The 24,437-nt window shown below is 40.8% G+C and overlaps 2 protein-coding genes across 2 annotated transcripts; both read right to left on the bottom strand.

The window, feature by feature from the left end:
• Positions 1–8,637: 8,637 nt before the first annotated feature.
• sec63 (SEC63 homolog, protein translocation regulator) lies at positions 8,638–20,868 on the bottom strand. Its single transcript, XM_026319042.2, has 20 exons — positions 20,590–20,868; positions 19,716–19,815; positions 18,197–18,311; positions 17,987–18,099; positions 17,840–17,901; positions 17,340–17,398; positions 17,071–17,121; positions 16,834–16,942; positions 16,604–16,698; positions 16,338–16,470; positions 15,695–15,787; positions 15,093–15,238; positions 14,864–15,011; positions 14,609–14,691; positions 14,368–14,436; positions 14,109–14,264; positions 13,848–14,018; positions 13,442–13,642; positions 11,703–11,807; positions 8,638–11,184 (listed from the first exon to the last, which is right to left on the bottom strand). Exons 1-20 carry the CDS (start codon positions 20,711–20,713, stop codon positions 11,047–11,049), a joined length of 2,271 nt encoding a protein of 756 aa, XP_026174827.1. The 5' UTR covers positions 20,714–20,868; the 3' UTR covers positions 8,638–11,046.
• Positions 20,869–21,553: 685 nt separating this feature from the next.
• Positions 21,554–23,798, bottom strand: iyd (iodotyrosine deiodinase). The gene is made up of 5 exons (XM_026318772.2): positions 23,529–23,798; positions 22,780–22,971; positions 22,516–22,675; positions 22,204–22,360; positions 21,554–22,006 (listed from the first exon to the last, which is right to left on the bottom strand). Exons 1-5 carry the CDS (start codon positions 23,725–23,727, stop codon positions 21,824–21,826), a joined length of 891 nt encoding a protein of 296 aa, XP_026174557.1. The 5' UTR covers positions 23,728–23,798; the 3' UTR covers positions 21,554–21,823.
• Between the last annotated feature and the right edge of the window lie 639 nt (positions 23,799–24,437).

Here is a 24,437-nt window from a genome sequence, read left to right on the forward strand (position 1 = left end):
CTAAGGGATATTGTCTCTTTTTGAAAGCGTCGTGTTGGAGGAAAGCATCTGAAAGCTGTTGGAGCTCAGCATTATGGCCATAGTAATGCAGCAATGATCAGCAATGATTAACATAACTTAATCACTAGCTTCAGGGGATGGAGATTTGCATGGGTTTTCACTTATGCAGAGGGAAAACTAGAATGAAGTGAGTTATGCTAATGTCAGACTAAAGTGCACACCTACACACACATAAACAAAACAGTCTAAACACTGATATACACACACCAAAATGCATGCATAAAATAACTGCATTGCAACTGGAAGCTATATACCATTACCTGCATGCAGACTACATTGCTGTGTTTGTGTGTGTGTCTGTGTGTGTTTGTGCTCTTTAATCAATGAAACAACGTAACAAACCCCCTGAATTTATTTACAGCACAGGCAGGGCGTCACCATGGTAACAGACAGTGAAATCGGATCCTGCGCCAGAGTCGTGTGATAAGGTGCGAATAAATAAACGCATAAACTACAATGTGTGTATTAAACAGGCACATATACACACACATACATATGCACGCACCCCCCTACACACACACACACAGCCCCTCCTTATCTCCACTCACCCACTTATAACACAACACACTTCAGAAGAAAGGAAAAGTAAAAAATATTGCTCTTTTCAGCAGCTTTGGGTCAGGGGAAAAAATTTCATGTGAGCATTTCTATTTTCTGCTAAAGTTTATACTTCGGTATTTCTGTTTTTTATTTTACCCTACTACATTTTTCTGACAAATACAGTCAGAAGTTATCTTACAGATTAGCATTTTAGAGTCAAAATTAAAGGAGAGCTGACTAAGATGTTGTTAGTACATTCAAATCAACACATGCAAGGCAGTTTAGGACCTAGGTGGTGTTCACATAGATACCTATCACTTAGGAACATCAAAAAGATTTGATCTGACAAAAAATCTAAACTGATCATTAAAGGCCTGTAGTGTTAACATAGCCTTACTCTGTGTGCAGGTGTCAGGTGCCTGGCCCCTCAGTCTCTGCCCAGCTGGCTCAGACTCCGCCTCCAAATCCACCAGGTGCCAGCAGCCCCGCCCCTGGTCGTCCCGTCGATCCAGACGCAGACGCAGTCGTACACCTTTGCTGAGGACACCGGGTAACCAGGTGACAGAAGGCGGACGAGTGGATAGTTCAAGGTGGGAGTTAAGGTTGAAATCCCGTCCTCCTCGCAGCCTCATGCCCTTGCAGCCCACCAGGGGTGAATGAGATACATCACACTAAAGAAAAATAGAAGTAAATAAAAATTTTAAAAATTGAACAACAACATATATCAAATGATCCTTTATGATTTCAAAGGCATGTTGCACAGGTCCTGACCTACCGTCAAACATGCTTCCCTCACAATAAAATACTCCATTACATGATTTCTCAATATTAATCATGTCTTCTACAATTTAATTCCAGATCTTTTAACCCTTAAATGAATGTGAAAACAGCAGAAAGGAGGCAGGGAGAAGAAAAAGAAGCAGAAAAAAAAAAAGAAAAAACAAGAGTGGAAGGCACATTAAAAGACAAAAAGAAATTGGGTGAGGCTCTTGCGTAATTATACCAGCATGTGTTCCAAGGTCAAAGAAATAAACTCGAGGCTAATGGAAGAAAACGGCTTTGCTAGTGATAAAAATATTGAAGACAATGTGTCTATTGTGCAGTAAAGTGAATGCAATTTGGCCTCCAGGGCACTGGATTTACTGATTTACATTAAGTAACTAAGCATTCGGTCTCATCTGTGTAGGATGGAGAAAAGACAAGTGAATGGGGAAAAGAGGGAAGCTTGGAAACTTGTTAGAGCTGATGGAAATGTTCACATTATCACCCTATTACCCTGTTCTGCAAGCTGATCTTATTTTCTGTTTGGTGATTATTAGTCCTGCAGTAATTACTTTTAACAGTTTTTACCCAGGTCTTTATTTACCACCTTCAGGCTTAGAACAAGTAATGCTTAAAATGTTAGAATTTCATTTACTCAGAGATTATCAGCAAATACTATCATACCATAATACACAATTACTTTTATTACAAAATTAATTTGCTTAAAATAAATAAATAAAATAAAGTGATTGGGTTTACTAATTAAACACACTAATTAATCTTTGCCTTCCTCAAGCAATGGTTTACAATGTACGCCATCTTAATGAGCAGCATGGTGGATTAGTGATTAGCACTGTTGCCTCACAGCAAGAAGGTTCCTGGTTCGAAACCCAGCAGGGACCTTTCTGTGTGGAGTTTGCATGTTCTCCCTGTGCTTGTGTGGGTTTTCTCCAGGTACTCTGGTTTCCTCCCACAGTCCAACAACATGTATGTCAGGTTAATTGGTGACTCTAAATTGCCCATAGGAGTGAGTGTGAGTGTGTGAGGTTGTTTGTCTCTATGTGGCCCTGTGATGGACTGGTGACCTGTCCAGGGTGTACCCCTGCCTTTCACCCAAAGAGAGCTGGGATAGGCTCCAGCAGATCCCTGTGACCCTAAATAGGAATAAGCGGGTATAGATAATGGATGGATGGATGGGCACAGAGTATTGGACAAAATGAATTTATGACCTGATGATATCACCAAAGTGATTACAATTAATCTTGAGGGTGATGTGAATATCTGTTTCAAATTTCAAGGCAATCCATCCCATAGTTGATTACCAAAGAGATCAAGATTCATCTTCTGGGGACCATGAATATTCATTAAATATTCAGCAAATAATGTGCTATCTTTTAGACAATGAACAAAAAACAGGTAGAGATATAAGAAAAGAACACAGAACAAAAGGAGGAAACAGCAAAGTGAAGATGAATCACTTTTCAGGGAACTGTCAGTTTCGATCAGGTTGAAGATGAAAAATCTGCCCTCAACCCTAATATTTCACATTTACCATAAAATCTGAAACATCAAACAGTGATCCAAAAAAAAAACATGAAAGAAAGAAGTTTTTCTCTCACACACACACACATACACAGCTATCTGTAACACAATGAAACAACTGGAATGAAAAAAAAAGTTAAAATTGATGAAACAGTGTGCAACTCATCCCACATACACACACACGTTTCTTTTTCTGTCTAAAGGCTTCGACTCCCATGAGAGCAGAAAACTATTTTATCTTGCCACTTTACCAAAACACTTGTGGATTGGAGTCCTGCCAGGAGTGAATCTACTTGAGAGATTTCTTTAACAAAATCAAACATGCATGGACACACACACACACATGCACATATACACACAACTGCTGTTCATTACCACAAGATGTGAAAGACACAGATAACAGGCAAAAGTGCTAGAGAGGCTTCAGAGAAACTCAGTCGTATGACTTTTCTTTTTAAGAGGTGTAACTACATTTACACCTGATCGTTCCACATTCTGCACATGCTTTACAGACGGAAACTGGCCTAACATCTCTCTCATACTAGATTTGTTCTGTAGATATCAGATGACCTACAAAATAAAACTTACATCAGAATTAGTCAGCTAAAGGTGATAAGACATTCAGTGGTATTTCACACCACAGACAACAAACACACCAGAAACTAATCAGATTTGAAAATAATAGACAGGAAACATAATGGATGTTTTTTTTTTTTTTTCTTTTTTTCAGTTCTCAGCATCTAACACACAGTCTTATCATTTGACTGGACACTTCCATGGGCTCCATTTAAATCAGAATTTGGTATAGGTTAATCAGAAAAATCTATCATTTTTGCAATGTATTTGCATGTGCACAACTGTTTTGCCAAAAACTTTTCAATTCAGTCAACATTTATAAATGAACTATTAATAATAATAATATGTTCCATAGTTACTTAGCCAGGACGTGCTCTAAAACATGTCTGAAAATAATGAAAAATGCTCACAGCAACAGAAAAAGATATTCAATTGACAGTCATTTAAAAAGTAACTGTACTTTTCTGTGTAAACCTCGTCTGTCGGTCCAAAAGTGTACAGCACTTGATTAAAAATATGCTATTAAGTCAGACATATGTAGCACAGCCTGAAACATGTCGTGATGGCAATTTTTTGATCCCAGGGTAAAATGCTTTCTAATAAAAGGAAAGAAAATGGAGAGCACAACATCCCACGTACTCCCACTGTCTTTATGCTACTGAAGAACCTGCGTAATTTGCATCCACCGACCTGCATTCAAACCCAGGTTGACTCTTCTGCTGGGAAAGAAGAAGATGAATAGCTTCTGTAGAGTCGCCCTGTTTGCATTCTTTAGCAATCAGTGGTTAGTTTTACCAGCATCAGACCCACAGACACAAACTCAGCACCACTTTTTTCTCAGGTTGGCAGTGGGTCAGCATATTCAAATGCATCACATACAGTAAAATATAAAATGCAGTTTAAAATGACCTTGTGTTTGATGTTCCTAATATTTTGTACTCTTCTGAAGTGCCATGAACAGACAGCATATGGTGCCTGTAGACTTATTCTGAGACTGGAATTAGTTTATTATGGGATTCTTGTAGGTTAGGGCTTGTTGTAAATGATATAAAATCCTACAATGAATCATTTTCCATTAAGTGCTTTACAATCTCACATAGAATAATTGACGCCTTTAAGTTCTTTTCCGTGATAAAGTCTGTGCTTCATGTCTTTACCTGTTCAGGCGGCGTTGATTCAGCTACACGAGTCCATTTCTCCACAGTGGGCAGGCTGCGCTCAGAGAGTGAGCCGGTGCATGGAGCAGCAGAAGCGGCAGGAACACCAGGGGGGACTCTCGGTCTGGATCAGTTCGGGTTCCACCCATGCAGATGCGGCAGAGAAGCGAGCGAGGAGCGCGGACTGGGATCGGATCTGCTGGACGGGAAGCTGGAGGAGACGCAGTTTCACCTTCCAAAAAAAAAAAAAAAAAAAAAAAAAGACCGCCCCGGAAATTTTGGCAGGAGTTGCAGCGTCCTCATGGGCGCAACTTGGTGTTGATCATTTCCCCTCGCAGGTTTTAAAGCTGCGTCTCATTCACCTGCACTGGTTCATCAGGCAGAGAGAGAGAGAGAGAGAGAGAGGGAGAGAGAGAGAGACACCAGCAGTAAATAAAACAGGGGCGCTCAAACTCAAAGAGGCCCACCCCCCTTTTCCTAAGACTGAAACACTCCTTGATTGACATGGACCGAGCATGGAAACAAATACATATTTATTTTCATTTATTCACTATATTTTACCTCCATGTGCATCAGTTCAACAGATATGCTAATTTCCCTTTTATGTGTTGAACTCAATTAGCCTAAATTTACATATTGTTGGTATCTTGAAGAAAAAAAACTATATGTATTATCTAGGAAAGATATTATATCATGATGCTAACGTGAAAAACTCACCTCACATTTGCAAAACTTAATTCAATTCAATTCAATTTTATTTGTATAGCGCCAAATCACAATACAAATCATCTCAAGGCACTTTACAAAAACTAAAACTAAAAACCCAACAATTCCCTTATGAGCAAGCACTTGGCGACAGTGGAGAGGAAAAAACTCCCTTTAACGGAAGAAAAAAACCTCCAGCAGAACCGGGCTCAGTTTGGGCGGCCATCTGCCTCGACCGGTTGGGGTGAGTGGATAGAGCAGAGAGAAAAGAACAGCAACAATAAACAACAAATAGACACTGCAAGTTGGTGGGGCCAGTAACTGCACATCAGCGATAAACAGCTCCAGGACCAGGGACACCTGCAGAAGGTACAGAGAGAGAGAGAGAGAGAGAGAGGGAGGGAGAGAGCACAAACTAGGGGAGAGAGAGAGCACAAGGTTAGTAACATTCAATGGTGGAATATACATGAGGTGGGAGAGAAGGGGGGGGGGGGGGGGGGGGGGTGCTCAGTGCACCGATGGTCCTCGGGCAGTCTAGGCCTATAGCAGCATAACTAACTAAGGGATGGTTCAGGGTTGCCTGAAGCCAGCCCTAACTATATGCTTTGTCAAAGAGGAAGGTTTTAAGTCTAGCCTTAAAAGTACAGAGAGTGTCTGCCTCCTGAACCCAGGCTGAGAGCTGGTTCCACAGGAGAGGAGCTTGATAGCTAAAGGCTCTGCCTCCCATTCTGCTTCTCTGGGAACCACAAGTAGGCCTGCACTCTGAGAGCGAAGTGGTCTATTGGGATAATATGGTACTATGAGGTCTTTAAGGTATGAAGGAGCTTGATTATGAAGGGATTTGTATGTGAGAAGAAGGATTTTAAATTCTATTCTATATTTTACAGGGAGCCAATGAAGAGAAGCCAATATAGGAGAAATATGATCTCTCTTGCTAGTTCCTGTCAGGACTCTGGCTGCGGCATTCTGGATTAATTGGAGGCTTTTTATTAAGATATTAGGACATCCAGATAGTAATGAGTTACAGTAATCTAGCCTTGAGGAAACAAATGCATGGACTAGTTTTTCTGGATCATTTTGAGACAGGATGTTCCTAATTTTGGAAATGTTGCGCAGGTGAAAGAATGCAGTTCTAGAAATTTGTTTTATGTGTGAGTTAAAGGACATGTCCTGGTCAAAAATAACTCCAAGGTTTTTTACAGTAGTGCTGGAGGCCAGGGCTATGCCATCTAGAGTAGCTATAATTTTAGAAAAGTTATTTCTGAGATTTTTAGGCCCAAATATAATGACTTCTGTTTTCTCCGAGTTTAAAAGTAAAAAGTTACTGGTCATCCAAGCCTTTATGTCAGTTAGACAGGCTTGAAGTCTGGTTAACTGGTTTGTGTTAACAGGTTTAATAGATAGATATAACTGAGTGTCATCCGCATAGCAGTGGTAATTAATAGAGTGCTTCCTAATGATATATCCTAAAGGAAGCATGTACAGGGTGAACAGAATCGGTCCTAGCACAGAACCTTGTGGAACTCCATAACTAACTTTTGTTCGTGTGGAAGGTTCATCATGGACATGAACAAACTGGAATCTGTCCGATAAATAGGATTGGAACCACTTTAACGCTGTTCCTCTGATACCAATCACATGCTCCAGTCTCTGTAATAAGATGTTGTGGTCAATGGTGTTGACTGCTGCACTAAGGTCTAGGAGGACAAGTATCGAAACAAGTCCATTATCTGAGGCTAAGAGAAGATCGTTGGTAACTTTCAACAGTGCTGTTTCTGTACTATGATGTGCTCTAAATCCTGATTGGAAATCTTCAAATAGTTCATTCCTGTGTAAGTGGTCTGATAGCTGCTTAGCAACAGCTTTTTCTAGGATTTTAGAAATAAATGGCAGGTTGGATATTGGTCTATAATTAGCCAAGACTCCTGGATCAAGACTAGGCTTTTTGAGTAAAGGTTTGATTACTGCAGTCTTAAAGGCCTGTGGTACGTAGCCTGAAACTAGAGATAAATTTACCAAGTCCAATAAAGATGAGTTCATTAATGGCAGGGTGCCTTTAAGCAGTCTAGTCGGGATGGGGTCCAAGAGACACGTTGATGATTTCGATGAAGCAACTACTGATGTAAATTCAGAGAGATCTATAGGAGAGAAGCAGTCTAAACATAACTGAGGCCCTACAGATGATTCAAGAGCTACTGTAGTAAAAGATTCATTTATTGCAGGTATAGGAAGCATCTGCTGAATTTTATCTCTAATAAGTTGTGATTTTATTTGTAAAGAAACTCATAAATTCATCACTGCTGAGAGCTAAGGGAACACTGGGCTCAACGGAGCTGTGACTTTTTGTCAGCCTGGCTACAGTGCTGAAAAGAAACCTGGGATTGTTCTTATTTTCCTCTATTAGTGATGAATAGTATGCAGTTCTGGCTTTACGGAGAGCTTTTTTATATGTTAGTAGACTGTTTTTCCAGGCTAGAAAAATTTCCTCTAAGTTTGTGGAACGCCACTTCCTTTCCAGCCTTCGTGATGCCTGCTTTAAGGTACGAACATGTAAATTATACCATGGGGCTAGTCTTCTCTGAATCACTAACTTCTTTTTCAGAGGGGCTACAGAATCAAGCGTTTCACGCAGTGAGGTTACAGCGCTGTCAACAACATGATCAATTTGGTAGGGAGTAGGATTAAGGCAGCTGCCCTCCACTATGTTTATACTTGGCATAGATGCAAATAAAGATGGAATCATTTTCTTAAATTTATTAACAGCGTTGTCGGATAAACATCTGCTGTAGTGGAATTTTCTTCCAGACGCTGCATGATCCATCATTTTAAACTCGAACTTACTGCCAAGGAACTCCCTAAGCCCCTTCTTACCATGGGGGCCTTTACGTAGAATAGCTAATTAACCCTAAAACCAGAATTTAACAATAAATAAATAAAAATAAATAAAAACCGTGGCATGCATTGTAGCTCAGGCTTTTGTAGTCCTGGGTTTACTGGTGCTTATAAATTCATGCACAGCAACTGTACAAATGTCCAATTTTAAGGTTGTTTTTTTTAAATAATTATTTATTGCTCTATTCTACTATTTTAGTGGGATTTTTTTTTTCTTGCTGCTGTGGTACCTGAATTTCCCTGCCACTGGATCAATAAAGTGTCATCTAATCTAATTTGTGAACACTAATCAGTTTAAAACAGGAAAGAGCCAATGTCTCACTGCACACAGGTCAAACTGACTTTGCTGCAGTTAATTCATTAATTAATCAATCACTCTCCTTCTGGTAAAAATAAAACCATGTAATTTAAAAGTTTTTATTTGAAATGATTTTAAATACAAATAATATATTTTTTTTTCCATTTACAATGACAGTTCCTTTGTAAACAAAAGTGGCAGATAGTCATTGGATAGTTTGTCCAAACTGGGGCCGCCTGCCGGCCAGTAGCCCGGACATGGTCTGTCGTGGGAGAGATGTCGTATTTAACCTCACTGCAGTTTTTCCACACAGCGTAAAATCACTGATGCTACATTCTATTGCAGAGCGATAAATACTCAAGAGTACAATATTACCTTTTATCATACACCAGCTTTGAACACAATTACAGGAGGGTATAGTGCACGCATGTGAATTTGTATGAACGTGTGTTTGTGGTGTTGGGAGAGCATTCCCATGGATATTCAAACCTTTACCTCTCCCACACTAACATGACACACTAGTATATACCATAAAAGTGTGTGTGGATATTCATGGTGAAAGATTAGTCGTATTTGTTTTTAAAAAACTGAACTGTCATTGACATACAGTAAGAGCCCACAGAGCTACGCATGGAAACTCTGATTTTGTTTTTTTTACACCCCCCCCGCCCCAACTTGTCAGTCTAACAGATGTAAAAACAAAAGTTAGAACCAAACAAGACACAGATTTAAGTATAACATTTGTTATATAACTACAGCTTAACTGAGACAAAAATCTAAATTTAAATGAAAAAGGGTTTTCTTGGTTAGCCAAAACAGCTTGGTAGTCTCCTGGCAGAAAAGAAAAAAGGAGTAGTCCTCCATTTGGTGGAACAAATCAATCCAACTGAAATGGCAGTAATTAGAAAAACTAAGGTTGTTCTGTTTTAATGACTAAAGACAAAAGGTGCTAGACAGAATATGCTTAGTCTTACAAGTTCATTTCACAAGGTTTTTGTTCAAGAATTGTTTTAGTCGAGTGCTGTGGATCAGAGACCTCATGTCTCAAAATCTCATTAACAAAAGACCCGTCACATGTCCAGTATGCTTGCTAACTGTCTTCCAGCAGAAAAAAAACAACAAAAAACTTGAACTTATTAGGGGCTCTGTCATAACAAGACCAGTGATATGTATCCCAAGACTGCAGCGCTAAACGTTACTATGAAAAGACTAATTCTAAAATGAAAGAAAGAAAGCAAAAAAAAAACACTTCAGATTCTTACAAACACACACACACAAAAATAAACTTTCTGCTCTCCAAGAACCACTGGTGCATAGCACCCAAAGACTTGTATGTTGTGGTATTTCAGTTGTATTCATAAGGCCTTTTTGGACAATGAGTATACACTGGAATGTGCTACAGTTGTTAACAAAAAAAAAAAAAAAAAAAAAAAATCTAAACAAATGAAAGGATGATAAGAAAGAAAGTCACTTCTCTGCAAAAGCCACAAGTATATCTATAGCATGATCTGAGCCCTGTAGAAAGACTGAAAACTCACAACTTTTATGCAGTATATGAAGAAGAAGAAATAAATTTTAACACTGCAAGTTTTTTTTTCATTTTCGCCCAGCACACCCAGCTCTAAACATCTGTTGTTTCTTTCCAAAAAAATAGACTTTGACTTGGATTATGCAGAACAGGCAAATTTAAAAACTAACTGGATAACCATCTCTATCTGCGGACCAGTGTCTCCTTTGACATAGAGTGAGTAAAAGTACATACAAGTGACTGGCAGAAAAAACAAACACCAGAATCTACCGTGTGCACTGATGTGCACTGATAGGAGCAAACGTCTCGGACGTGATCCCTGACAAACAGGGCTAAAGCTCACACCTCTGCAGTTTAAGTGTGCAATCAAAAGTATCACTGTTGCCGAGTGATTTTTAAAATTAGGGAGACACAGCAATGTCATGATTTCCATTTAAAGATCATCTGTTCTTGTTTATTTTGCAAACAGAATCATTTGTTATGCATCCCAACTCCACCTCAAGAAACATAGAGCCCAGATAATAGGTCCTCCAGTCCACTGTGCCCATATTTCACACTTGTACGAACACATACAAAGGTTACAAACACACAGCATACACATACATACTCTTACATACAAACACACACACACACCACTCAGGTCTGGCTAAGTATTGACAGATTTCCCTTCCCCTAGCAACAGAAAGTGAATGAACAAGTCTCTGTAGAAAAGGGGAAATGAAGGGGGCAGGGTCACAGTCCAAGTTATGAAGGTGGAGGTGGAAGGCTGTTTGTGTACAAACTGTCCCTGGTGATTCTATGTGTGTGTGTGTGTGTGTGTGTGTGTGTGTGTGTGTGTGTAATACGGGCAAGATGTTGCTGCTCCTCATTCACTGCTCTGGAGTGTTGCTGTGGGCTCAGGAGTGGGTGGCCAGTCCACTGGTGGTGGTGTGGGGTGTTCAGGGAGAGGGGGAGGATTGTGAGTGTGTATGCGTGTATGTCAGTGTTCAGTCGTTGTCCTCGTCATCGTCTTCACTCTCCTCGATGCCATCGCTGTCCTCCTGTTCCTCGTCCTCCTCTTCTGTGTCGGGGATGTCCCACTGCGGGTGGTTGTCCAGCATGGCCTTGGCTTCATGGACCTCCAACTAAGAAAAGCAAAGTACACACCTTTAGGGACTAATGCCCCTTTTCCATTACACAGTTTTAGCACTACTCGGCTCTACTATAACTCAACTCCACTCAGTTTTGGTCATTTTCCATTATAATTGAGTACCACCTCAACATGTGTGTGGCCACAATAGTGATGTCAGCGTGATCCTCCTTTAGTACCTGCTACCAGGTATTATCCCCTAATGGAAAACCCCAAAAATCTTATCCTATCTCTAATCTGACATTTACAACCACAAAAGTGATCTAACACTGCAATACAGTCCAGGATGAAACCACTGCTTGATGGGATAAGTAGTTCACTGGGCATCTAATGTCTATTATTGATAGGGCAATACTCTCTGCTTTTCTGGCACAAAACACATTACATCGAGAACATTACATCTATTTACACGTATTTGGTTAAAAGAAAATGCTCAGGAAAATGCTCTAACCAGTGAAAGGGGCATACCATGAAATTACACACACAAACTATCACAAAGACTTTTGTCATCACCTTTAGTGGTTTGATCTGGTCCAGTCCCATGTAAGAATCAGAACGGAGAATGACAGAATATTGGTAGTTGCCTGTTTTGGAAGGGGCTGGAAACTTCAGCTCCACCTGAGGAACAACACACACAGACACATATCACTATTAAATCTAATTTAGTCATATAGTGGAGTGGCCGAGGGTACACTGCCACATGCTGTAACATTGCTTCACTGAGGCTAAATTGCTAGGGTTGATGTCAAAATAAAATTGCCACCATGAAAAAAAAAAAGCATGGTTTTTAATCAGCATTTAACAAGAGCTGCCTTTTTTACAATATAATACATACATACATGTATGTATTATATTGTATTTATTCAGGATGAGGTCAACCTGTAAGTGGCAAACACTGTTAACACAGTTGAATATTACAAACTTAAAAAAAAAAAAAAAAAAAAAAAGAATCCACAGTCATTAATGACACATGATCATGTAGCTGCAGAGGGACAAAGTGCACCAGGTAATCACAAATGAACCATCATATGATGATGGGCTCCAACTGTAAATATTAGACCAGCATTTCCTCAGGCTGTGACTGCTATGTCATGCAATTGCATATGGCAAACATCTAATTATCGGCACAATGAGGCTAATGATTATTCAGAGTGTGAGCGGAGAATGAACCGCGGACACAGCTGCAATTTACTGCCCCACCTTGTTGATGAAAGCAGCCCCCTTTTCCCTCCCACAAAATACTCATCTGTCAAAGATGCAGCATAAAAGCTGGCACGCAACACAAACAGAGGGAATTGTTGAAGTGACAGACTAATTGATACCATAAGAGTAAACTGTTATGCATGGACAGGCCATCTCTTGCTACTGCATTCCTACAGCGCAGCAACAGCTGGTCATGCAGTCTTCATGACCTCATTAAGCTTTTACTTCACTGTCCACCCCTGCTGCTGCTGGAGAGCACCAGGATCAGAGGCGCACACTGTACAAAATAAACACACACGTGTGTTTTGTTCTTTGTGGGGACTTCACATTGACTTACATTAATTTCCAGGAGCCTTAACCTTAATCTATGGCAACTAATCTCAACCTAACCTTTCATTAACCTTACACTAATTCATCACCATAAAATTTACATGGTGGGGACCAGCATCAGGTCCCCACTATGTGGCAGAGTCCCCACAATGTGCGTATTACCAGGTGTGCATGCGCATGCAACACACACACGCACGCACGCACGCACACGCACGCACGCACACACACGCACACACACGCACACACACACACGCCTCCAAGGAAAAAATAATGACACAAAGTGCAAAAGGTTGCCTAGCAACAGGATATGTAAGGGGCTATGGTGCACAAGAAACCTGAACACACCCCACCTCAACTTATTAGACCTTTCTTCTCCAGGAGATTCACAGCACAATGTAACCTCCAATTATTTTAATTTAACACACAGGACTGACTTTATAATACTGAACATAACAATGCAAAAAAGTAATCATTTTTGTTAATTAATATCTATACTACTTTATCAAGGAACATTTGGTTCTTTCTTTTAAAATGTGAAGCTTTCATTGTAAATTCGTAATTTTAAGATGGCATGTTGGGCTTTTAGAAAATGCAATGGGAATTTTATCTTTTTGTGCTGTTTTCCCAGTTTGCCATTCACTATGAGATAGGCGTATGCTCATTTCCTGTGTGTTACTGTTTTTTGTAACACACACACACACACACACACACAAGCTCACCTCTTCTGTGTCTTTTAGTGTGCAGACGTGGTAGGGCATGGAGACGAGGGTCTGATCCCGGCGATCGGCGATGTAGAGCCACCACCACTCCTGCTTTTCCTCGGGGAAGTACAGGCTGTAGACAGGGTGCGTCACTTTGGACTTGGTCTCTAGCAGCGCCCGCTCTCGCCGCTGGATGCTTTGCTGCAACGCCTCCCACTCCTGATAGGAAGATGTTGAAGTAGTGAGGGGATGTTTGACAGCATTTATTAAAACATTTAAATTGCATCTGTACTTAATGACGGGAAACATCTTTCCTGCTAACTCATATTGCAGCATATCATGAAAATAAGTTTAATGGCCACTCAACATGTTATATTTTCCTATTATTTCTCAGGCATGACACTGACATATAAAGTTCTCTAACCTCCTCATCGTCGCCGGCCACTTCATCCACTTCTGTGTCACTCTGTTTGTCGCTGTCTTCATCTCTCTCACTGGGAGAGTCCTTGTTGGCCTCACCCTCGTCGGACTCGCTGCCTTTGTCTGAGGCTTCATCTTCTTCTTCCTTTACTGTCGTTGCTGCCGCTACGACTTCCTGTGACACCAACATCCATAACAAGAATTCATGATGAATGTGTCTAAAAGTCATTAAGCAGTTTTATTTCAACCATGACTGATAGCGTACATTTCCTGCCACGTTTCCATTGGCCTGCTTGGTTTTTGCAGGCGCAGGAGGGGCCTTCTTCTTGGTTAATTTTTTCTTCTTGGACTTCGCTGTCTTCTTAGCCCCTTTACTCTTGTTCTGCCACACTTTGGTTTTTGCTTTACTTGAGTCTCCTTGCTTTATATGTGCACAAAGAAAAAAAAAAAAAAAAAAAAAGTTTAGGTACTCAGCAACATTTCTTGAACCCATGAAACTTTCAATCTCAGAGTGTTGCCCTTACCGCTTCCTCTGTAGTAGCAGCCTCCTCTCCTGTACATGGGGTTGACTCCTGCTCCTTTTCAAACATGTCCTACACAAAAAGTGCACAATTAATTTATGCTTTGCAACCATGCACACAGTGAACAGCAAACTCTTGTGGTCATCTGTGAAAGTGCAGGTACACAGCAAGGATAATAAATCAATTTTAAGTCACAGAAGCTACTCATGTTGTACTGTAGTTGTTTAATCCAATCGTCACTTACCGCCATGCGTTTTCTGGTTAAGGTGACAGTTACTGTAACAATAGAGCCTGCTGTGATGTTATTGCTGTCTTCATCATCAAGGACTGCAGGGACACAGTGAAAATGTACACGAGGAAATGACATTAGGTGTTTGTAATCTTTTTGGTCGAAATATACTTTAAAACACATTTTAATGTGGAGAGAAGTGAGGTGAGACACTTTTTGTACCATGCGGAGAGGAAAAGCCTGTTTCTAAGTGTGCACTTCAGGACTAACCCTGCAGTTTCGTATCCATGGTGATGTGAGGGAAGCTGCCCAGCACAGCCATAACTTCATCGTATTTCTCCTCCCCCAAGAAACGCAACATGTTGCGTCTGTCAGAGTCCTTGAGACTCACTAGGTCCTGCAAACTCCGAACCTTGTACTAGACAGGAGAGGAAACGTTATTTTATCTACACTGCACAAGTACAATGTACGTGCACATGTAGGAAAACTTAGCAGTTACCTTCTTGGAGATGCAGTAGCGGAGGTTCTCCTCCTCGAAATGGGGCAGCTGCAGCAGTGGTGACTTTGACTCCTGTAGACCCTGGACTATCATCTGGGTCAGCTTCATACAATTCTCTATGGTTACCAGTCGAGGAGCATGGAAACCTGAGAGAGATGATTTTGTTTGTTAAACAACAGTAAACTACTGAGCTGTAAACTACTAAATACTTTTTTATACATCTGCCCCCATTTTTAATGAGAGATTCAATTCTCCTGTGCATGGATGATCTCAGTCTAATACCATTCTTCAGCTGCTCTTTGCTGAAGGACTTTACCTTCTGGTTCAAAATACTCCAGAGGTGTTTTATAGGATTCAAGTGAGGGACCCACTTGGCCAGGTCAAAGTTTTTCGCTTTTCAAAAGCTCTTGTGTGATTTTTGCAGTGTGTTTTAGGTCACTGTCATGTTGGATTTCTCTGCTTTATAGGTCATCTTTTCAGTCAGGGTATGCAAACTACACTTCAACTGATAAATGATCAAATTATGATATATTTGTATAACATTTTAATAATATTCCACATGGGTGTACTCAGTTTTGATGGCTACTGTATTTCAAGTGTACCTCCTCTGCTGTTGGCCATCATGGTAAGCTGACAGCCCACGTTTATCATCTCCTGGAGGAGAGCTGGACTCTTCCTCACCACAAACCTCTGATCTGGGAACATAAACACAAACATATAGACACATATACAGAATAACATGTTCCTGATGGGGAAAGGCAAAAGCTCCATTTGTTCATGACTTCGGTTTTTAACAAACTGGACTCTATAAGTGTAAGATTTGATGCTGTACTACCAATATAATTAAGTGGTTTCATAATGGTGATGAGGTCCTGATGGTGCCAAATCATAGGAGCCAAAATATTGGATGTGCATTTACTAATGCAAAACTACTCCCAGCTTGTAAGGGGTGAGTATATATAATATCTCTGCACAAACAGGGCAGGGCTGTTTATTCATGACAAAATCTTGCTGTTTGACAAGTTAATTCCAAACAGCCTGTGCAGCTGTTTTATTTCCCTTTTTTGGAAATCTAAAGAACCAATTCCTGTCCACTTCTGTTGCTCCAGAGAAGTCATTAGGCTGTGTAACTCACAGTGATTATGTTAACATGAAAATACAACTGTTTTAAAACACAACTGTGAAGGCTAGCAGGTAATGACAATATTTGGATTTTTTTTTAATATAATAGTTTGAATTTTTTACCTTCCTCTAACTCTTCTGACACGTCCATGCGTGCCAGGTGAGCAAGCACCAAGACCCTGGCCTTTAAGCTGTAAGGATAGCAGAACGGAGGCTCCTTCTTTTTCACGTTGATATTTCCCAACTCACGAATCAACTGCAAGAAGAGACAGGACATTTTGTTTATGCCATAGACCTGAAACAATTCAATTGTTCTTAAAGTATATCCCTCCCTTTAAATTCCACTCAGGCTGATCTCACATGCACACTGTGTTGATGTCTGTTATTACCTGTGGCACTTCGATGTTGTCTGTTGGTCGTATGGTGGCTTCTTTATTGCTGCGAGGGTCAAACTCAAATGCTGCCGTCAACACCATGGCTAACCCTGGAGTTGAGAATTAGAAACAACTCAGAATTGGTCCAAAAGAAAAAGATCATGACCTGAACATACTAGTTGCTTGGTACAGCTTATTGGTGGGTATATCTAGTGTACATTAAATGGTGTGTAGGGTAGACTCACGCTTCATGTTCATATTTGGTGTCTTGTACATGAAATGCATAAACAGCTGTGTTGTGTTGATGAGGATCTGGTCTCCGCTGTAGCGGATTGAGCGGTACCACCAGGTGCCCTACAATGGAGATGCAAAAACAAAAAATTAAGAGAAAGAAAATTGAACAATTCAGGGTATAAGAAGCAAGTAGAACTATTTTATACAATCTAATAGAACATTGTTTTAAATCATGGATCAGGACTTACCACAACAACAGGAAGGATGACCATAAAGGCTAGTCCATATACCAACAGCACCTACATAGGAAAAACAACTGTCAGTCCGTATAACATTCTGAATGTGGCCTACATAAGTAGTGACACTGGATCATGCTGCAGTCTTTAAGCTACTTATCACAATGGCTTTCTGTAGTCATATAGAAGGGATATAACACATTTCAAGCACATTAAGGAGTGATGAGCTGATGAAATCTAATTTGATGAAATATAAACTGACATAATCAATAAACATATACCAGCATTGAGTTCTTCTGGTCAACAATCCAGGCAGGAAGGGCAATACCAAAGCTGGTTGCTAGAAAGGGAGACATAAAAAAAAATATCCTCTGTTTACCTACTGCACTGGGCTATATATAGCAATTTGGTATTGTAGACAAGAGGGAACTGAATGTCTGTTGATGCCACTGGATCAAGTAAGATTTGTTTGTGTGTGTGTTGACATTAATTACTACACAAAGCATCATTAAAACCATAAATGTCTGGGGATTATTTAAGAGCAACTTTACATGATTGTTTTTTTTTTAGCCACTACACCTATGGTGCATAATCATGGGCCACCAATGATTAGAAACACCCGCAGCTGAAGCATGTGTGAAAGTGGGAGACACTTTTCATCATCAGCTCTGGGTGTCAGCTCCTACTGGAATGAATGGAGTGCTATGTTTCAACTCATCTTCTACTGTTCAACACATTCATGATTCACACCTCGACTCAAAAATGCAAAGGATTCACTTACCTCCTGGACCATCTGGGTTGCCGTAAATTTGCCAGTTTAATTTTGACTGTTCATTGGTTAGACTGGGAAATAAAACAAGTAGACACAAGTAAATTTCAGATGCAGTCTTACTGTCTAGACTTATGTCAAAACCCGAATAACACTTACGCAGCATAGGCTTTGGCAATTCTCATGAATGTGGCCTCATCACCACCTTTGTCCGGGTGAAACTTAAGTGACAGTACACGGTACTGCTTCTTGATTTCTGACAGAGATGCACCCTAAAGAGAGAAATATAATTACATCATCTCTAAACTGCATATAGTGGAAATAACAGATACTGAATTTGTTCTGAGTTTCTGTTTTGTATGCATTTACCGGGTCCAAATTGAGGACTTCATATGGATTATACTCCTGATACTCTCTGTCCAGCTTGGACACCTTGTAGGCTAGCAGCAGGAACACAGCCCATCCAAATAACAAGGCAGCTTTCCTGAAAATGGCAACACAAATACAGTAAGAAAAGGTTGCACATAGATGTCTGTTTTCCAGACAACATCAGATGTGTCTCATTTTACAAGGCTCAAATTGTGGCTTGCAATCACGATAATAGTTTGTTACAATGCTGCAATACAAACTAGCTCTCAGCATTTTAAAGCTACAAACATGAGGTTGTAAACTGAAGCACTAAATAAAGCTCATTTTACTCTACTGCATACAAGGGGAAGGGTACGAGTTTATGTCATTGTTGTTGTTTGGTATTTATGCATGGTAGTTGAACCTGTTTCCATGACAATAGCAAAACCCTATGGCCTGCTCTGCAACATCTGTTGCCATGACAACCGCTCACTATTCTCAGAGTTGTCTGAGTAACTCAACCAGAAAAATACATGATGGCTTCCCATAATAAACACTGTCATTATGATACAGTTGGGAAGAGGAAACAGATACTGAGATTTTGCAAGAAAGGATAAAGACAATCATTTTGATTCCTGCCACTAAATAAACATACAGGACTCCACCAAGTTCTTCTGCCAAGAACACAAAAATGCTAATTAGGAATTGAGGAAAAAAAACAGGATGTAGGTCGAGTTACAAAACAGGAGTGGAAAGTGGAAGAATGAAGACAAACAGCTGAGAAAGCGGAGACAGAACGAAGAGGACACAAACACTGCAAAGAAAGCAAATGAAAGAGAGAATATGGGCAGAGTGAGTCAGTGAACAGCACTTGAACACCCATCGTTCCATTAACTTACACACTCGGAGCGAATACACAACACAGAGAAAACAGGTGCAGTGCAACATACTTGTCCAGCTGCACACATTACTGAGAGGTTTACACATAAAAACAACATAAACCAAACTTCAGCCAAAAATCACCCAAATTAAGAACTACCACGCACCCATATACGTACGCTCGAGCCCGTCTACGTAATGACACCATGGCCTATGTCTCATCTTCAGACAACAGAAACAATAACACTATCCAGCTAGAAACACAGAGGCTGAAGGAGTTCCTTCTCCAGTGATGGGAAGATGACTGAGCTTTCTCTCAGCTTAGGCAATTCACAACCAAACAACAGAGGGGATGTGACATTTGGAAAACCTTTTAATGTAAAGCCAAGCATGCCATTCATACATTAAAGACTTGAATGAAAGTAATCCATCTGGAGGTGAAGTTGGATTGGATTAAACACATCACACAGCTCCATAAACTACAAAACACTAAATAATGAAGGAGACTAATCAAATACATGTGTCTTAGGTTATGGAAGAATTTCTAGGAAAAGGAAGTCTGGTTGGTTATCATTACACCTACAGGCTGCCTGCATTCATTCAGGCATTCATGCTCCCTGAATTTTTACATCAAAGCTAAATCCAACTGAACTGGACTCACTTTAGTGTTGGCATGATGCTCTGCTGTGACTTCATCAGCCTGAGTCGGTACCACAGACACCTGCCATGGACCCTCCTCAGGCTCTTCAGCCGCAGTTGTTCTGTGGAGGAGGGACATAAAGATTTTATTGACACCATTAGAAACACACCGGTACCAGTCGCAATCAACAGTGATAAAGCTAAGTCATTTGGGTAGGATTACTGGTGCTTAAAACTAACAATCGAAATCAGAGATGTAGCTTCTTCCCTGTGACACAACCTGGACAAGAGGAGACTGGTTATTATCATGTTGTGAGCGAGAACACCCAGCATCCAACAAGTGTCTAGCCTCATATTGTCATAGCATAACTGATTCTGACCTGATAAGATTTATTAGTATATGTTAACGATTAAATAAACCAGATTAGATTGTAGCTCCATTGTTGGCAAACAGAAAGCTGCATCAAGATAGGTCTATAGCAAGAACCTGTCAGATTAGCACTGGCCTTTGGTGGTGAAGCTTCATCTGGGCTGATCAACAGTTAGCTTCATGTTTCTACGGGTAAATCATGTATCCAGCTAGTAGTTACCAGCTAGATGCATGGATGGGAGGTGATGGGTTAGTAATAGGTAACTAAAGCTGTGAAGACAGTAAGAGCTGGTTAACACTGGCTGACTTGTACTAAGCTCTGATCAGATAGAGACCATCGTTTCCCAGCTACATGAATGAAGCTACTGCGTCGTTTGGTTTGGTTGGACAGTCCCCGCCTCCAGCAGCAGGTTAACCAGCACATACTTCCAGCTGCTGAGGGTTTACAGAGCCAGCTGCTGGCTGAACCCTGCACTAGCTTGGGTTAGTTAGCCAGGTTAGCAATGAGCCAGACATCGGGCCTTACCAGCATTCTGATCCCGGGGCCAGAGGTAATATGTGGCTGGGATCACAATAAGTCCGACGAAGGACGTTAGGAAGTAGAAAAAGGTATTGCCGCTGTCATCGTACTGGAACTGTTGTCCGGCCATTTCGTAGCGGCAACTGTGTCGCCCTTCTTCTCCACCACTGCGCTTCCCCCTTCTAGCCCAATTTGTTGACACGGAACCTTAGCCAGCGAGCTAGCATCCAGCCGAGACCATGGGCTGCTCTGGGCATCGGTGTACGTGGTGTACGCCTGCGCAATGTGGCCCTTCTTCTTCTTCTTCTTTGGGGGTTTCGCGCTTTCGCTGCGCGTTACTGACCCCGAGAGGTGGAAATAAAGACAGATGGAGGAAGTGAGTGAGTTATCAAAGGGGTGTGATGTTGGAAAGGTGCAAGGTTAAATTCTCCAACTCCTGCACTCTTGAAAGCCTACTGCCTCTCTTGAAAGCTACAGACTGTCAGTCACTGTAGCATTTATATAGCTTTAAAAAAAAATCAGAAAATTGTTATTTCTTGTGTTTTATTATTTTATTAGAATTTTCATTTGAAGGTATATGCATAAAGACACTATTACTCAGTCAAACCCATAGTTTAACTCTTAATCCAAGGACTATAGATTTTGCAACACTGGTATGTCACAAGTTACTCATGTAATACCAAAGCAAACAACTAAAAACACTCACACATTATTTTATATTTCGCAGCACTTGTCTAGATTTCACTTTGTCTGAAAGATTTCTCTGTTTTTGATGAACACGGGGCATTTGACCTTCAGATGTCTGCACATTGAGCTTGTTTGATTGATTTAACATTTATAGCTGTGTGCTTTATCTAGCAGTGAGATTACACTCCATTTGCTTCAGTTTATGGACATGTTTCTGTCAACCTTTATGGTGAGTTAAAAATGACTGAATTAATATTTAGATTTAGATGAACAGTCAGAAACACTCAACATGCTGTTTTAATATAAACGTATAATATAAAATAATATAATTATTATGATTACATTAAAATGTATTTGATGGTTGCAAGGAGTGATTATATGTTATCAATTTATCTGTCCATTAGAGATAAAATAAAACAGTTACTTTGCCTACCAAATTAAAGCATTTCTAAGCTATATTATCATATGCATCTATGCTAATGTTCATTTTCTCATGCATGAAGAAAATGTGTTTTGTTTTTTTGCATTTTATTTTGTCTGCAGACTGAATCTGTCATATGTGCACCATAATATCATCCAGAGGCTTGCGTTTCAAGTCAGGAATGGTAGCGTCAGCAGCAGGATAACCAACAGGAAGTAGAATCAGCAGCTTCTCATTGGCTGGCCGTTTGAGGAGCAGCCTGAGCTGGGGGCCACAGTTGAGGGGCGTCGACGTGACAGTAACAAGTCCCGCATTCTGATAAGCCAGAAACAATACATATTCAGTTTTTACACAGGACAAACACATGCATTTTCAAAAGGCTGCAACAATCCAAAGAGTTCAATATTTAGCACACACTTAACTCTCCTACGTGCTGTTGTCTAAATGTTATATATGACCAGGAAAACAGGGACTGACTGGTGTATCTTTCAAAGGGTGATGTTATCCTTTACCTGTAACGCAGCCAACAGGATTCCACAGGATATGGAGACACTGATTTCATTGTAGTAGTGTGTCTTTTTCTGGCTGTTTGGCAAAATGCCGTATGTCTGTTTGAAGATGAGGACCAGGTATGGAGCAACATCCAAGTACTCCTTTATCCAGTTTGTCCTGCCAAAGCAAGGGAGTTGTTGTTAAACCTATCCATAATGAATAATGGTCCATAATGAATAATGGTCATGTCTGCATGGCTAAAAGTTAAGACACAGTGTTGAATCCTGTTAGTTAAAGCACAAGTATAGTAAGAAGAATGTGTGGGTGTTCACCTTAATTTGGCCAAATCACGGACCCACTTGTCTCCCATCCTCTGACGGTAGTTCACCTCCTCCTCTTCCTCCACTATCAGTCTGATCTGGTGCTTCATCTCTGGGTCAGACACTACAACGAATGTCCAGGGTTCTGTGTGTGCTCCACTGGGAGCCGTACCTATGCAGGAAAGACAAAAAATTACATAGCTGCATCTAGCTATGGATCAATTAATTAATGAATTTCAGTATATAGCAGATCAACAGTGGCCCATTAGCACGTGCCAGCAGTGCGGATGACGTTATCAATGACCTCTCGTGGGACTGGCTCTGGGCTGATGAACCGGACAGACCTCCGCTGGTTCATCAGAGTGTAGAACTCCTGGGATCTTGCCAGCATTGTCTCCTCGGTGTAACGCTGATGTGAGTAGGGCACATGTGGAAGGTCCTGTTCATTGTCCACCCAATCATCATCCTCTAAAATGGTGACACACAGAAAGCAGAAACAGTGGGCATATTTGAAACTGTTAGATTGGAATAAGGGGCATCTGTAGACACACTGTGTCTGGATTTACAGATTTTTACACTTTGTAATCACTGCTTTAGGAATGCTGTCTAGTAATTTTTAAAAAATTTGACTGTTTTGACAACACAGAAAACGTGTAAAAAGTGTTTTATGATTTTCCTTTGTAAATTGCATCTTGTTTTATTTAGAAGTGGGAAAACGGAAGGAAAGAGATGACAGTTTCCGTCTCTCTGTCACGTTCATGTGTCTGCAGGTCATTCCTCATTATTGATTAACAATGCTGTGAATGACCATTCCTAGAAATCAATCAACTGTCTCGGTTTCGCTGCGCGCGCTCTCGCAATGCGCGTGCACGCTGGCTCGGAAAACATTCATGAGATTCACAAACCTGCAAGTTTGTAAAGACACTTTTCCTGCGCAAACATTGGCTTTAAGAGACAGAATAGTGTTTGTTGATCATCCGAATGGGACTAAGTGAGTGAGCAAAAGCTTTGTGCCCAGCTCTTACCGTCTTCCCTTGCGGTGATTTCTGTATCGTCCTGTAAGTCCTGATCCACCCACGGTCTGAATTCACTTTTAGACGCAGCTTTAGTCTTGTCCTGGGAGGTCGAGGTGGTCTCTGGCTCCCGTGACTTGACCAGCATGAAGCCTATGACCAGGCACAGGATCACCACGAGAACAGGCGTGAGGACGGAAAGGAGAGCCATGGCTGGCAGAGTGCAGGACTAGAGGACACGGTCTCTTGATCTTTGGTGCACCTCTGCTGAGTGTACACACGGTGTGTTATGAAACACTACTACTGTTATCTGGGTGGGCCTATACACGCTGAGTTAGCAGCTCTCCTGGACGAAATAACAAGCAGCTGGCTGCTGCTGCTCCTTTATGTTTGAGCTACAGCTGTTTCAGGGTGTTTCAAAGTCTTTATATATGCTAAGTTCATATTCTTCTTCCTGGGGTCAGCTCTGTTGATCTTTCTCCATCTTCTTGCTGACAGGGCTCAAACTGAACAGTGTTATAATTGTCTTTCATTACATTGTATTTTATTTTATGTATTTTTTGCTTTTTATTTATTTTTTGTTAAATAAGCTTTGATTTAAAGTGAGAAACTCAGTGGGACCCATATAGTACCAGCTGTGCAACTCCAGACCTTTGGACACCTGTGGTATAGTCATTAAACTTGGATTGTTTTGCATCATACAAGGAGCAATATAGTTGATCAAATACAAAATTGCATAATTTATTGCTCAGCGGGGCAGCACGGTGGAAGAGTGGTTAGCGTTGTTGCCTTACAGCAAGAAGGTTCCTGGTTCGAAGCCCAGCAGGGATCTTTCTTGTGTGGAGTTTGCATGTTCTCCCTGTGCTTGTGTGGGTTTTCTCCAGGTACTCTGGTTTCCTCCCACAGTCCAAAAACATGTAT

This window comes from Mastacembelus armatus, chromosome 24, assembly GCF_900324485.2.
Source record: "Mastacembelus armatus chromosome 24, fMasArm1.2, whole genome shotgun sequence".
Taxonomy (NCBI): Eukaryota; Metazoa; Chordata; class Actinopteri; order Synbranchiformes; family Mastacembelidae; genus Mastacembelus; species Mastacembelus armatus.

Bases quoted from the DNA above. Each gene is read 5' to 3' on its own strand.
- sec63 (XM_026319042.2), bottom strand. From the start codon at position 20,713: ATGGCCGGACAACAGTTCCAGTACGATGACAGCGGCAATACCTTTTTC. The intron at 16,471-16,603 runs GTAATAACAGAC...CTCTTCTTGCAG, and splicing joins ACAACATCGAAGTGCCACAG to TTGATTCGTGAGTTGGGAAA. The intron at 14,019-14,108 runs GTACGCTATCAG...TTGGTGTCACAG, and splicing joins ATGGAAACGTGGCAGGAAAT to GAAGTCGTAGCGGCAGCAAC.
- iyd (XM_026318772.2), bottom strand. From the start codon at position 23,727: ATGGCTCTCCTTTCCGTCCTCACGCCTGTTCTCGTGGTGATCCTGTGC. The intron at 22,972-23,528 runs GTAAGAGCTGGG...TCACCATTTTAG, and splicing joins AATCACCGCAAGGGAAGACG to AGGATGATGATTGGGTGGAC. The intron at 22,007-22,203 runs GTAAAGGATAAC...CTGGCTTATCAG, and splicing joins TCCTGTTGGCTGCGTTACAG to AATGCGGGACTTGTTACTGT.